Source organism: Bacillus rossius, assembly GCF_032445375.1.
Source record: "Bacillus rossius redtenbacheri isolate Brsri chromosome 9 unlocalized genomic scaffold, Brsri_v3 Brsri_v3_scf9_2, whole genome shotgun sequence".
NCBI lineage: Eukaryota > Metazoa > Arthropoda > Insecta > Phasmatodea > Bacillidae > Bacillus > Bacillus rossius.
In genome coordinates, this window is record NW_026962013.1 from 34,495,314 (window position 1) to 34,511,075 (window position 15,762).

Here is a 15,762-nt window from a genome sequence, read left to right on the forward strand (position 1 = left end):
GGTTTGTTGTCTATTGGGGTCACGCCCGAGGCGCTCGCCTGACTCAATCCGGCTGGGCAAGGGGCGCGCTCCAAAAACGGGATACGGTACTGGCGGTGCGGAGCACGGGCTTAAAGGCCATGGTCGGTACGACGTTAATATATAAGTTGTTTTTGAACTGAAACATGGTTATTATTGTATTATAATTTATTTTAAAAGAAAATTTCATACTATTATAGTTTTACCTTAATTGTTTGGAATACATTATTGGCTTTGTCGTGTTATTGCATATTGTCGTCCCAAACATGCATAAAGTCTGTTTTTTTTTTTTTTTTTTTAAAGGTAGACCTATTGTGTAGCCTTTGGAAGATAGGGAAAATAACTTGCTACACGTACCATTATGGCGACCATTTGTTTACGAATGGATCAGCTGCTGTATAATGTGTTTATGTTTTTTTTTTTTGTGAGTTAAGTACGTCGAAGTTTTTTACATGTATCTAATCGGACCTAAATGTTTGTTTAAGTAAAAAATGTGCGTTAACCGTAATGTAGCAGATAATTTAACTTTTTATTTAGAACTATCATAATGTTGTCTTGTGATTACACTCACCCATAAAGACAATCATTATACTCGTGCTTTCTTACATTTTTTAATATGTTACATGCATGGAGTTAAAAATAGGTTACATAACCAAGGATTTTGTACCGCCATTCCTCAACTTATTTACTGTCTGCCTAAGTTAGTTCGAATTTTTATTTTTGCATGATGGAGACCCTGCAATGAACCAGCTGTGCTAAAAAAAAATAATAAATACAGAAAGTTTAGCTACTAACCTCCGGGGTGAAGGCGGTGAAGCACACCGCTTACCGGCTTACGGGGCCAAGGGTAAGTAAAGATATCTAGTGCTGGTTGTGGGCGGAAGTCGTTAACCATTCAACCAAATTTAAAAAAAAAATTCAGATTATCTTCATGTGATGGTGTGTTTGAGAGGGAAGGTGGGGTAAGTTAGCTACATTTAAATACTGTCAATTGGTGTAAACTGTGGGTTAGGGTAGCAAGATTTCAAATATTTAACAGCATTTTTAAGAATAAGTAATACAAAAATAATATTTTTAAAATTTATTATTGTGAATATGTCAACATGTTTTTTTTAAATTATTTTTTATATTTTGTGTGTTTTGTTTACTTTTTTTTATGTCATATAGGTTACCAATTTGGTAAATATGTAGTTGGGCAGTATTTGCGAAAACAAATGTTAAAAATCCGAAAATACTTTTATTCTATGCTCTTTAACTTCCTCTTTTCATTAAAAGCGGCGGAGGTAAGAAATTCCAAATACTTTAGGAGATATTGAATTTTTAAATTTCATCATATGTAGTTGAGCGGTATTTGCGAAAAAAAATGTTAAAAATCCGAAAATACCTTTAGTAGATGCTCTTCAACTTCCTCTTTTCATTAAAAGCGGCGGAGATAAGAAATTCCAAATACTTTAGGAGATATCGAATTTTTAATTTCATCACAAATATACCAGTGCATTCATGTGGCATTCCGCATTGTTTCTTGTTTACGAGTATCTATTTTTTTTATTGGATAATGATGTCACGTGATTGATCGTGATATGCCAGAATTCAAATGAACCAATATGTGATTATTTAGTTCATTTATTGTTTAAAAACGGTGTTTAATTACCGCCTCCAACTTAGGCGAGTTTTTAACGTTTCTAATTTTAAAGTCTTATTTTTTATTGTTGCGCAAGTAATAAGTAACAAAAAAATTTTACGTCAGTTGTTACTGTTCATCCTTTGTCCCGGTTTGTTAGGTCAGGTCAGTTACATTATAAATACTTTAAAACTAAAGAACCATTGAAATAATTTCATATTATTTTTAATGTACGCTTAGTTTCAAAGTATTTATAATGTAACTGACCTGACCTAATCGACCATTTTCATTAATTATTAGGCATTCACAAACACACGGCAAAATAAAAAAATTGCGGCGGTCGAATGGTAAACACAGGTCTTGTATGCAAAATAAGAACGGTGATATCTCCTAAAGTATTTGGAATTTCTTATCTCCGCCACTTTTAATGAAGAGAGGAAGTTGAAGAGCATCTAATAAAGGTATTTTCGGACTTTTAACATATTTTTTCGCAAATACCGCTCAACTACATATGATGAAATTTAAAAATTCGATATCTCCTAAAGTATTTGGAATTTCTTACCTCCGCCGCTTTTAATGAAAAGAGGAAGTTGAAGAGCGTCTAATAAAGGTATTTTCGGATTTTTAACATTTTTTTTCGCAAATACCCTACCGCTCAACTACATATTTACCGAATCGGACCTCAGTCAGATTCAAGAATAGTATATTGATGGATAGATGTATTTTTGAAATATTAGTTGATTTCCAAAATGTATGTATGAATGATCATAAATGCACCATATTGATGTGTGATGTTGTAGGGGTCACAGCCCAGACACACCATGCAGTTGACAGTTGCATCGAAGATTCCTTTCAGTGACTTCTGCAACTTGTGCCAGAAGATCAGCTTGTGCCCGAAGCCGAAGAAGGCAGATTGCCTGCAACGCTTCATCGGGTACTTCCGCAACTATGCCAAGACCCTCAAGGACTCTGGTGCTGACGTTGTGAGTGGCGATCAACCTTGTGGCCATCTTGGTAGATCACTTTGCCAGAGCGCTGTACCCTTGATCACGTGGAAACTTGGTGGCTGTTTAAAACGAGTCCTATGACCACCGTAGCTTGTTTACTGCCAATATTAGGTAATTGGTAAATGTGGGAGACGCATCCAAGTGGCGGATGGGTTTCCTCTTATTAACCCCACGTACACATTCTATAATATCACTATTGCGCAGCTTAATTTCATGTCACTCTGTGGGGGATGGATGACCCCCACCCATCTTTCAGTGGTGTGATGTCCCTGAAGTCTTGGTGGGTTGATAGTGGATTGGTTTGTATTCTATAAAAAAAAAATAAGTTTTAAATTTGTTTGTGTATAATGAAATGTAAAATGAAAGTATATTGTTCACAACAATTGTTGCTATAACAACAGGATCTATTTGTACAAGTTGTACGTCCGTTAGTTCACGTTTTCCGAGGGATGTGTTGAGCACTTGCTTACGGCAGACCGCCGTTGTTGCAAGAGACAGTAGCAGCCCGGTGGTTTGCGAGCACGACCTGGTGATAGCAAGCTGGAAAGCTCCCGGCTGCAGGCCGCCCTTCTGTCTTTGCAGGACGACAGCTTCTACCCGGTACTGCGGCTGCTGCTGCCGCAGCTGGAGCGCGAGCGCGCGGCGTACGGCGTGAAGGAGCACGTCCTCGCCAAGATGTTCATCCGCATCCTCTGCCTGCCGAAGCAGGGGCCGGAAGCCCACAAGCTGCTCCACTTCAAGTAGGCAGCGCTCGCAGCTCGCTGGCCACCAAGCACGCAGATGCTTACTTGATTTTCATGTTTCCTAATGTACATCTTCGTTAAACGGTCATCATTTTTACGGAGATGCATCTCTATAAAACATTTAAATTTTAAAAACAATTTTTAAAGAATAATCTTGCGACACAGAACGAGTCCAACTGGAGAGGATCAGGGTGTCTGAAAGTTTCGAGAGTCACGAAAAAGTAAAGAAATTTTAGAACTGATCACAAGGGTAACAAATAAAAAGACACCTAAATAAGCAGCATTGGTGCTGGAAGTTACAAAACTTTAATTTAAAGCCACTTTTTCTAACTTAAATTTTTGTTTTTATGCCTCTCTTCAGTTTGTAAACACGTGTTGAAATAATCTTTGAAAAATATTTTAGCTTTATAACTTGAAAATTGGTGCATTCCTGAAAATTGTAGAAAAATTGTATTACATTTGCTCATAAACAACATTTTCAACAAGAAAATGGCTACCCACCTGGCATCATAGATCCAAGTGATACATTTGTTATTCCCTATGTCGGTGACCTTTCTGAAAAAAAGAAAAAAAGCCTATTGGTAAATAAACACAAACTGAGAACAGTTGTCAAGTGAAATTCTAATATTTAAAGCATAATCACCAGAGTAAAACCCACCACAGACAAGTTTCAATGTCACGACTGTGTGTAATAGAACCTCTGTGAATGTGAATCCACATACATTGGAGAAACTGTCCTAGCCCTTTCCACACACACGCATCAAAGAACACAAAAACAATATAAACTGGAACAATGCTTCTCTCGTACAGGAAGAACACCCAATAAGAAGGAAAATGAAAGAATCAACTTTTATTGTCAGCAATAACAATGTTACCAGTCAACAAACTAGTGAATTAAATAAAAACTACATGGATTCCTTTACAAGGTGGAGGCCAACAACTTGAATAAAGGATATACGTGGCCAGCCACAGTTCGCTACTTTATCACTGAAAAATGTTGAAACTATCGGCCTTGTCAAAATATGACGCTATGCCCCCATGCATATTATCTCTGTGCCACGCACTCGTCCGTAATGCTAGGAGGAACAGGTTAGCAAATAGCAATGAAAATATTACGCTGCCAAGTGCCAACGCATGAAAACAGAATTCTTACAGCGTTACAGAGTCATGAGTGTATTTATATTATTTAAACTGTATTTATACTTTTTACTGTAGTGAAATTCCTGTCAAAGGTAAATAGATGTTAAAATATAATAGAGAATCAAATCTGGGGTGAGTAGAGCCCCGGAATTAGTTGTTATTATTATAAATTTTTTTTTCATTCTGAAACTAAGGAGAGCCAAGCGATTGCAAGTTGTTTGGTGAGTTAGGAAAAATCTGAAACTCTAGGTCAGGGTAGACCCCGCTCCCACTGAAGCCCAGAGTGATACAGCAGGACTGCGCTCTGGGCGGGGCAACTGCCCCCGGGCCCCGGGGGCAGAAGGCCCAGAAGTGGGCGACAAATTTGGTTTAGACTACAAAAAGGTTATGAGGGAGAAAAAAAAGTAACTAGAAAAAATAATTACACAACTAACATTTTGATTTTACTGTTTATCAGTATGTAATTATATTTCCATTGGAGATGTTTATTACACAGTTTTTTAGTGAGTTTGCATGGCATTCTTCCTTATATGCCGTAAAATAAAATGTTCATGGCAGGGGCGTAGCCAGGGGGGGGGGGTTAGGGGTTCAAACCCCCCCCCCCCCTCCCCTAGCCACAATTATTTTTTATTATCGGAAAGCAGGTTAGCTAAAGCCTGGGTGTCTTACTGCTATCACCGGCCACTGCACTGGAGGGGAAGAGTAAGCGAGCCCTACCGATTCTCCTTCCCTTCCCCTACCCCTGTCGCGAGCAGAAGCTATAAGGTTGTGACGCCGTGACGGGTCCCAAGCTTTCAAATATCTTACACCTACTGTATTTAACCAGCGCAGTAGGGGAAAGTCCTCTAGAACCGGACTGCCTCTAGCATCGGACACATAAGAGTTCACGAAAATCCCGCTAGGTATCAGCATAATACAGGATGCGTCTTAAAGGTTCCTTCCAGTACACAAATGTTCCGGCAGAGTGTGTTAGTTCCTCGAGCTGTGACCACACTGTGAGCGTTTTTGTGAATACCATTGTTTATGTTTCTACCCAAGTTAAGATTTGAGAGTGAACTACCCGGAATTAGTTGAACGGATTGTGCCTAAACTGTGTTCAGGTAATTATTATAGTCTGAATAAAATATTCATTAATTTTTAGTTGAATGCTAACAGTGGTCGTATGCGGATCCGGTAGCACCGGACACTTAATGTCCTCTAGTATCGGACACACAATTAGCCAACAGGCCCTTTTTCCTGTAGTACCGGACACATACTCTATTTTCTGTATTAAGAGTTAAGACAATATATATTTACCACCCCAAACATCTCCAAATATTTATTCATCTTATTTTGAGACTTTAGAAGATAAACTGGCTGCTTATCAAGATGAGTTAGTGCTACTTGGTGATTTTAACGTCCCAGGTGTTGATCGGACTAATAATCTAACTACCAACATCGTGCACACGCACATCAAGACTAAAGCACAATATCTTATAAACTGTATATCTAGTCTTGGTCTATCTCAGTATAACACAATCCTATCATCCAAAAACCTCTTAGATCTTTGTTTTACAAACATCTCGCAATGTTCAGTATCTCATGCGGATGAAGCACTCGTCACCGAAGACCCATATCATCCTGCCTTAATTATAAAAATAATATCTGACAGCATTCCTTATGTGGTCAGTTCTACTAGAGTCTCTAGGTCCTATATAAATGGTGAATATCTTGGTCTTACAATGCTGTTAAAAATTATGATTGGTCAAATTTCTATGAATCTACTGATGTTAACTATCTTGTTGATCAATTAACTACTTGTATATGTTACAATATTAATGAATTCATCCCCGTTTTCATTAGCAAACCATCTAAATACCCTGTTTGGTTTTCAAAAGACTTAATTCAAGCTTTAAAATCCAAGAAACATTTTCACAAACTTTACAGAAGAAACAAAAATATGTACTATTATACTAAATTTTCATTCTTTCGAAAACAAACCAAATATCTTATCAAGCGTGATAAAATAAATTGGACCAGATCCACTAACAATAATATCAAGAACAACCCTAAGAAGTTTTGGCGCTATGTCAAATTAATAAAAAACGGTTATCATGAACAGCATTCGTTAAAAGTTAATGATGTCGTATCTAGTGTTCCAGCAGTGTTGACTAATGTATTGCTGAATACTTTTCAAGTGTTTATGTGTCCTCTAATGTCAATTACCAAGTTCCCACCTTAAATTCATTCCTTGATACAATATCTGTTCCCTCTGTTTCTGACAGCCTTGTGCTTTGGGGCATAAGGGCTCTAAAACCCTCTATGTCTACAGGACCTGACGGGATTCCTAATTTTATTCTGAAAGGCTGTTCAAATTTATTAGTACCCCTATTAAAACATTTATTTAATACTAGTTTAAGAACCCAAGTTTTTCCAAATAAATGGAAAATTGCAAAAGTCATTCCAATTCATAAAAACGGAAGCAAATTAAATGTGGTTAACTATAGACCAATATCACTATTAAATGGTCGCTCTAAAATTTTTGAAAAAATAGTTTTTAAAATCACTAATTTCCAACTAAAAAATCGTTTATCTAGTAATCAACATGGCTTTAGATCAGGAATGACCACAGCCACCAATCTAATTACTTTCCTCAATCCTATTTTTAATGAAGTCATTAGCAGGGGTCAGGTAGATGCCTGCTATTTTGATCTTGCTAAAGCTTTCGATACTGTAAATCATTCATTACTATTAAGCAAGTTACATAATTTCGGTCTTAGTGACAATTATGTTAATTGGTTTTCTAGCTACCTTAAAAATCGAACTTTTTTTGTATCTATCAACAACTCCAATTCTTCAAACTTTATAGCTAGTTCTGGAGTTCCTCAAGGTGGTACCTTGTCTCCTTTACTTTTTAACATATTTATTGATGACATTACTCAAATTCTGAATCATTCTTCTGGCACTCTATTCGCAGATGATCTAAAAATAAGTAGAAAAATTCTCTGTTTTAATGACTGTTTATTATTACAAACTGACATTAATGAAATTAATAACTGGTGTAAAGCAAATCTTGTGACCCTCAACAAAAGCAAAACAAAAATAATATCCTTTACTAGAAAATACCTTCCTATCAAATATGATTATAAATTAGGCAACACCTTAATAATTCAGAAATCCTCTTCTCTCAAAGATTTAGGTATCATTCTAGATTCTAAATTGTTCTTTCACCAACATGTTCAACATTTAATTTCTAGTTCCCGAAGAACATTAGCTTTAATTAAATATGTCACATGTTATGCGACAAAAACTGATTCTATCCTCTCACTTTATTTAGCATTAATTAGGTCAAAACTATAATACTGCTCAGTAATTTGGAACAACATCAATATGTGCGATAATATGAAAATCGAAAATATACAGAATAAATTAATAAATATTATTAATCAAAAACATCTTCCTCTACCCAATCTGATATCTCTCTCAAGTCAAAGAGAATTACTTGACTCTATTTTCATTAAAAACTGTTATACTAACAAATTGAGCTGTAAATATATACTTGACAACACCGGTTTAAGAGTACCTCCTTTTAACAGTCGTTTAACTTCCACTATATGTACAGTTAATAGAAATAATGATCTTATCTTTAGGCTAATAACCAATTTTAATAAATTTGATAAAGACTTCAATTATTTTCTTTATTTCTTAATGATCATGTGTGTTTTAGTTCTGTATTGTCTAAATTGTAATGTTTTAATTTTGTTTTATTGTCTTTGTTATGTGTGTTTTGTTTTTATATGTATTATATTGTATTGTTAATTATTGTGAGTGTATTTTTGTCTAATTGTGTGCCAACCATTAAAGGTTTTGTCCTGTTAGTTGACATGTTACAATTACAAATAAATAAATAAATAAATAAAATATTAGTGTTCTGTTTTCAGACACATATGTAACTTTTTTAAGGCTCGTTTATAAATTCCTGATTATTTTTTCAATAATGAGATTTGTGTTTAGTATGCATTAGCAACAATTTGCATGATTTACAAATGTTGGTTACGAGAGAGTCTCTTATTGTTTTGAAAAGTAGTTTTCGTTACATATTTTTGTTATTGAGTTTATAATAATTGTTACTTAAAGGAGTGGTACAATCTAATTATGAATGTATTATAATTTAACATGCGTGTTGAAGACGTTACTAATAATTTGAAATTATAGCATTTATTTTTACTGTAGCTAGTAAGAGAAACCACATGCTAATTTTACATGGGCCTTTAATGTGTTCAGACATGAAATAGGTTTTCTGTTTGCAGATTATATAAATTTCAAGCATGTCGAAAGACAAAAATGATGCGAAAAGAAGAGGCAACATTCTGTTCTAAACATGTTTTTTTATATGTATTTTAAAAAAAGTTTTATTTCTTACAAAAACGAAAACTGCATATTGACATTTTCATCGCAAGCATCACTGTTTCATTGTAAGTCACAAATTGTGATAAATATCCAGACTAGGATGAGAAGTTTTGAAGTGAAATACATTCCTCACGTAAACATAAAATACCAGCACTGCTTGGGGTCAAACCAGTTATACCTTTTAGGGTGCCAGTTCCACTAAGTTCATCTAACCTAATTAAAATCTGTTTTTGTTAGTTAAGTGCACGGAAAACAGTTACAAGTTTGGCAGCATTCTCTGTTCCTAGCCGGTTCCTTACAGTACTATGCACAAACCCGAATGTGGAGAAAAGACGTTCAATACCAGCTGACGAAGCCACTGCACTGTGTAACTGATGTGCCAGGTTCAAAGTTGCATGATGAGTACATTTCTCCAAAGCCATCCACCATACTAGAGGTTTAATCTCTTTTAGTGTTACAGGACTGAATAAGTACTCAGTGAAAGGTGAACGTTTTGCCTTGTACTTAATAATATCCGGAATGGCTACAGTCAGGGAAAACCGGGCAATGTCAGGGAATTCCATATTCAAAAATGTGTAGCAATATACCTTACACCTGATGGGACTTCTGCTAAAACCATATGTGCAAAACATATTCTGGTGGTTTTGATTAAAATTAATATTAAAAACAAAAACAAAAAGGTTAAACTTAAAAAAAAACTCTTTAAAACATGACAAACTGTTTAAAACAAAAAAAAACAGTTTAAAACAATAAAAAACATGTTTTTTGATTTTTTTAAAAAAAACTGTTTTTTTCCCAACCCTGCCGAAGACGATATGAAGCTGGCTGTAAACAATGTGTTGACTAATAGTTTAAGTGTACGAGAAGCTGCAATAACTTTTGGTGTTCCATAGAACACTTTACAGGACAGATTAATGTGAATTAAAAGTGAAGGGGAAATTCAGATCTCACCAAAATTAGGCTGGTTTGAGAAGACATTTTCAGATAGTTACGAGGAACAACTAATCTCTCACATCAAACAGTTAGATGATATGCCTCTCACCAGAAAAGAGTTCCTGAAGCTAGCGTATGATTTGGCTGCTGCTTTGAATCTGCCCCATAGGTTCAATAGAGAGAAAAAACTTGCAGGGAAAAACTTCTACGATTTCATGAAGAGGCATCCAGAATTGTCATTGAGAACTGCAGAATCTACCAGCATAATGCGAGCTGTGAGTTTTAATAAGCCTCAAGTTACTATATTTTATGACAAACTAGGTCAATTGTTCGATAAATATTCTTTCCCACCTTCCCGTATTTATAATGCGGATGAGACGGGAATATCTTCTGTCCATGAAAACAGCAAAGTGATTTCAGTGAAAGGAAAAAGACAAGTTGGGAAACTAACTTCTGGGGAGAGAGGTAGAAACGTAACATTAGTGTTCTGCATGAGTGCTACGGGGCACTTCATTCCACCTGTGTTTATCTTACCTCGACAAAAAATGAATCAAAGGCTTATGATTGGTGCTCCTGGTGAGAGCTTCGGAGTTGCTCAGCCAAATGGCTTGATGAATGCAGAACATTTTTTAGCATGGTTAAAACACTTTGCTAAGCACGCACATCCAACGGAGCAAAGTCCCATACTTCTCGTCCTCGACGTCCACTGCAGTCATAAGGAACTGGACGTCATTGTGTATGCTAGATCGCAGCATATCCACATGCTATAAACACCTCCCCACACCACTCCTAGGCTGCAACCTCTCGACAGGTCATTCATTAAACCTTTTAAAGGAGCGTACGCAGAAGCATGTTCCGCATGGATGAGAAAGAATCCTGGACTGCGTATTAATGAATACGACATTGCAGAGATGGCAAGTTCTGCCTACACCAAGGTCTGTCGTCTGGAGATCGCTCTGAAAGGATTCTCGTGTACAGGCATCCATTCAACTCGGGTGTATTTTCAGATTTGGATTTTCTACCTTCTAAAATGACAGAAGTGAAAAATCCGTCAACCAGCCAAGAAAATGGAATGTATGCCACACAGTCCAGTTCAGCACCATCCAAAGTGGAACCAACTCCAGGTTCAAGTGGATTAGTCAACCCTTTGACTATTTTAGAAAAACTCTCACCTCTCCCAGATGCCAGCAAACGAAGGATTCAAAGTAGGAAAAGGAAGACATAGAGAAGTGAAATTCTTACATCAACTCCATTTAAAGAAGCCCTGCGGGCTAAGCACAATGAGACAGTTGAGAAGGAAACAAGAAAGCGTCTGAAGTACAAGAAATCATTCAAATTCGATGCCTTTGCAACATCATCACAGTCAAGTGTACAGGAAACCATCTGCACAGGGGCGTAGCCAGGGGGAGGTTTTAGGGGTTCGAACCCCCCCCCCTTAGCTCCAAATCTTTAATTAATTTCTTATTCATCACTCAAAAAAATTTCATATTAAAATTAATAAAATTTTTACCATTACAATATTTAAATTTAAGTACCGAAAACTGCTAAAATAGCACTATTATACACCTTAAAATCCAAATTTTCCCGGGGGAGGACCCCCGGACCCCCCGCTTTAATACGGGGGGGGGGGGGGGGGGGCATGCTTCTTAACACCCCCCATACGCAAATCCTGGCTACGCCACTGCATCTGCATATTATGTGGGGAAAGTTTTGAAGAAGATTGGATTCAATGCTGTGTGTGTGGGCCCATGAAAACTGCAAGTGTTGAAGGAGCACCATTATTTTATAAATGTGACAGATGTGATAAACTTTAAGAACATCGTCTAATTTTCTTTTGGGAGTATATTTTTATGCTGAATATTCTGTGAAATCAAGAAATATTTTATTGACTTATTGCACCATTTGCTTCTATTTATACACTCTTATTCTAAATTTGAATGACGTCATGCAGTTTTGAAAAAGGTTTTTACATTAAAACAGCTAAGTTTTTATAACTTTATACTGCTTAAAAAGCTCTAGCATAATATTTATATGTGTCCCCGAGATTTCGAAACACATTCAATGTATTATGATCCTGTATATATAAAGTACTTAAATTATGTACACAATTTTTTGACAAGTTTTTTTAACTGTCCGATACTACCCGCCAATCTCGAGAAATAAGAAAATAACTCAATAATTTTAACTCAGTGTTTTCACTAATTGCATTAGAGTTTTTGTTTATTGAATGAGTAATATTATTAAATATTTGTTCGATGATATCTGGCATATAATACTTAATTTAAACACCTGTTAATTAAATTACTATAAACGAAAAATGTTAACTGTCCGGGGCTAGAGGACTTTCCCCTAATTATAAGCAGGTGTTGACTGGGCTTTCAAAAGTGTAAGGATCGCTGTGTGTGTATATACTTGAGTCGACGACATGGTGTCATGTAACTCTTCAAGCTAAAGCTAATTGTTTCCAGGAATAGATCAGTTCTGCCGAAACCCAACCCTTTTTTATTCCTTTTTTTTTTTTGTATTGTCGAGCTTCGAGCATGATTTATGATTTTGAGTGGACGTAAACAAGGCACTTGGATTGATATAAATTTCTTTAATTAATTTCTTACTTCATCAGTCAATCAATTTTTTTATTAAAAAATTAATAATATTTATACCATTACAATATTTAAAGTTAAGTACCGAAAACTGCTAAAATATCACTATTTTACACCTTAAAAACCATTTTTTTTTCCAGGGGCGGAACCCTGCACTCCACAGTTTTAATAGGGGGAAGGGGGGGGGGGACCATGCTCCTTAAACCCCCCCCCCCCCCCTCCCCATACACAAATCCTGGCTACGCCACTGGTTCATGGTGTTTGATAAAATCTAACTTAACGTTTACATATGATTTACAGGGATGGAAAACAAATTGTGTGGTACTTTCATTCCTTTTGTGTGATAAGGGGGTTTCTGGCCCGGGCGAAGGAGCGCCTGTATCCTCGTGGTGACGAGAGAGTGTGGGTGCGCAGGGCGCCGCATGCCGCGAGCACGCAGTCCGCAGACTTCGCGGACGTGGCCTACCTGGTGCTGAGGAGCCGCTGTCGGCAGGGCACGGACCACCTGACCGTGGAGCAGGTGAACACGAGCCTGGACAAGGTCGCGGCCAGGCACGCCGCCCACGACCCGCGTAAGGAGCCCCTCGCGCGCGTTCTCCATCGCCTTCAGCAGAACATCGCTGCGGCCTGTTGCCAGAGACCTGAAAAATTCGCGAGTTCATTTCGCGATAAGGCTAAAATACAAATAGTTACACCTCAGTGCTGCCTCTGCCATCGGCTCGCAACTCACCCTGGATGACTCCGGGCCAACGAGAAATACCCTGACCAAAGCTTTATCGAATCACAGGCTGTTACGTTGGGACGCCTCACAAGACAGCAGCAAATGAGTGGGTGACATTTGACCGCAGTGTACGTTTAACTATGAAGTTCATCCTACAGAACATTGAACCCGCGAATTTTTCCGGTCCCTACCTATTGCATATGTCACTTGAAGTGTCAGCATGCTGCTGCAATGTGCTTGTGTGTCTGTATGACAAAATATAAAAAAAAAATCTGGAAACAGCGATACATTAATAAAACTGGACTTTAATGTTAACAATCAGTAAATCATGGGGATACAATTTTTGACAGGCAGTCTACTTGTGTATAGTAAAATAATTGATTTAATAATTTTTTTTTTTTTTAACGATGGATGAATATATTTCATAGCAAGATGTGAGATTGCCGGCATGTGTGTGTGTCTTGGAAGAAGGAAAGGGCTCTGTCGTCGGGACGAGCGGGCGGACGCCGACTGTTGCAGGCGGCATGGAGGACGAGCTGAGGGCGGTGCTCGTGGTGATGTCGGCGGCCAGCCAGAAGTGGCTCGTCAGGGTGCTCCTCAAGGACATGCGGCTGGGGCTGGGCAGCAAGCGCGTCCTCACCGCCTTCCACCCGGACGCACAGGACCTGTACGACGTCACCAACGACCTGCGCAAGGTTCGTCCTGTGCACGCACCTGGGAAAGGAAGCGTTATTTTTCCCTTAAAAGCAGTGTTCATTTTTACCAGATTTTCCACCAAAAGAAGCGAGGTAATTTTATTGAATTGTTTGATGACTCAGAATAAAAAAAAAAATTTTTTTTGCTTATAAATAACTTCATAGACATTCTCCTCCATTATTGTCTTTATCTAACATCTTAATACATTGAATACTTAAGCTCCAGAAAAATTCTAAATGTCAACGTTAAGTTCAGTCGACAAAAGACAGCATTTTATGCTCTTCAGTAATGGCTTCTTTCTGGTTTAGCGGAATTTACATTTAACAGGAAGCCGCATACAGGAATAACAAAAATTGAGTTTTGCCACTACAGGTGAAAATTCGTCATTTAGGAAACAAGTATTTGAAAAGTAAAAGTAAAGAATGAATACTAGACTGCTTGGAAGGGGAAGGAGGGTTGTTTCGACTGGGTGAATGAAGGTGACGATGCGATCTTCGCTGACTGACGATGAGAAGGTGCGGAAGGAAGTGGGAGGGACTCTGCACCATCTCCAATGGCATGCTCTCTTCCACTCCTTCACCACATTCCAAATTGCTATCATGTCTCGTCTTTCACACTCCTGCAAGTTCAGGAGGCATTCAAAAGTGGCATAAAGTGACACAGTGTGGAGGCAAAGGGTATAGTTAACTGATTTCTTCCCGTAGCTGACAGCGATCTGGAGGTCTTGGAGTCACAGCAGAAATAGTACAAAACAGCCTCACTGCAGAGCATATGGAGATTTGCCAATAAAATGAAAACTTTTAAAGATTTGAAACATTTATTTGAGACCTTATTTTATTGATAATTAAATTTTCAATAAATTTTATTCTATGAACGTATTATTTAGGTTACACAATTTTTGAAACAATTTTTGCAAAGAAAGTTATGGAAACATAACCTTTTGTTAAATGAGAGTCTATTTTTGTAGTAATTTATGTAAAATATAAAAAAAAGATTAGAAAATTGCATGTAAACTTCAAAACATCAGATATGTACTGCGTTATTTTTTTTTTTTATAGTTCATCGCATTTGCAAATTTTTCAAGGCCTGATGCCTTCCCAAAGTTTCTTTGTGGTGTGTTAGGCCATCTGACATGACTTGAGATGATATTTTGTTTAATTTTTAGTCCAGTTTCGTTTTTAAAACAGAATATTTCAGATTTAATGTTTTTAAAAAAAACTTGATTTCATTTTCTGATTAATGCATTATGAAACAAACTTTGTACGGAAATAATGACATTCATTAAATTTCAAAAACATTAAAAGATTACCCTTTTTTTTTTTTGTGATTTGAATAAAATCACAAATTTCATTATTTAATCTCCATTTTGGTGCTGTAAGTTGTATCAACTTGGATTTCAGTGTTTCACTGTGTATCGACATGCATTTTGGTTTCATCGCAATCCACGGTATGATCGTGTCCCTCGACGAGATGCTATGACAGTGGAGCAGTGTGGCGATGCCGTGCCGACTGCGCAGTGCTGCGAGACTCTGAAGGACCCGGCACGCCGCCTGCACGAGGCGGAGGTGCAGGTGTTCAGCCCGTGCCGGCCGATGCTGGCGGAGCGCTGCGACGTGCGCCGTGTCGAGGAGGCCATGAGGAAGGGCCGTGTCTACTTCGTGGAGACGAAGCACGACGGGGAGCGCTTCCAGCTGCACATGCGCGACGGCCTCTACAAGTACTTCTCCAGGTGCGTGCCCCGCGCCACGCCATCAGGCCAAGGTTTTCAATTAATGTGGGGAGAACTGGGTTCGTAAGGGATACCCCAATTAAGTTTTTTTTACACTTTTATTGATTAAAAATATTTACATGACTAATAATTAATCTTACTTAAAAATGCCTAATCACCAATTAC

General features: G+C 37.6%; 1 protein-coding gene across 3 annotated transcripts in view; it reads left to right on the forward strand.

The window, feature by feature from the left end:
- The first annotated feature begins 448 nt into the window (after positions 1–448).
- Positions 449–15,762, forward strand: part of LOC134542843 (DNA ligase 4) — a 33,820-nt gene continuing 18,506 nt past the window's right edge. The window contains exons 1-6 of one of the 3 annotated variants that reach the window (XR_010076860.1): positions 449–865; positions 2,440–2,622; positions 3,229–3,386; positions 12,866–13,023; positions 13,692–13,867; positions 15,386–15,597. Coding sequence is in view for 2 of the 3 variants with exons in the window: in XM_063387407.1 (XP_063243477.1) it covers positions 2,461–2,622; positions 3,229–3,386; positions 12,866–13,023; positions 13,692–13,867; positions 15,386–15,597 (866 nt within the window). In the remaining variant the exon portion in view is untranslated. The other 2 variants (XM_063387407.1, XM_063387408.1) reach the window with 2 other exon arrangements.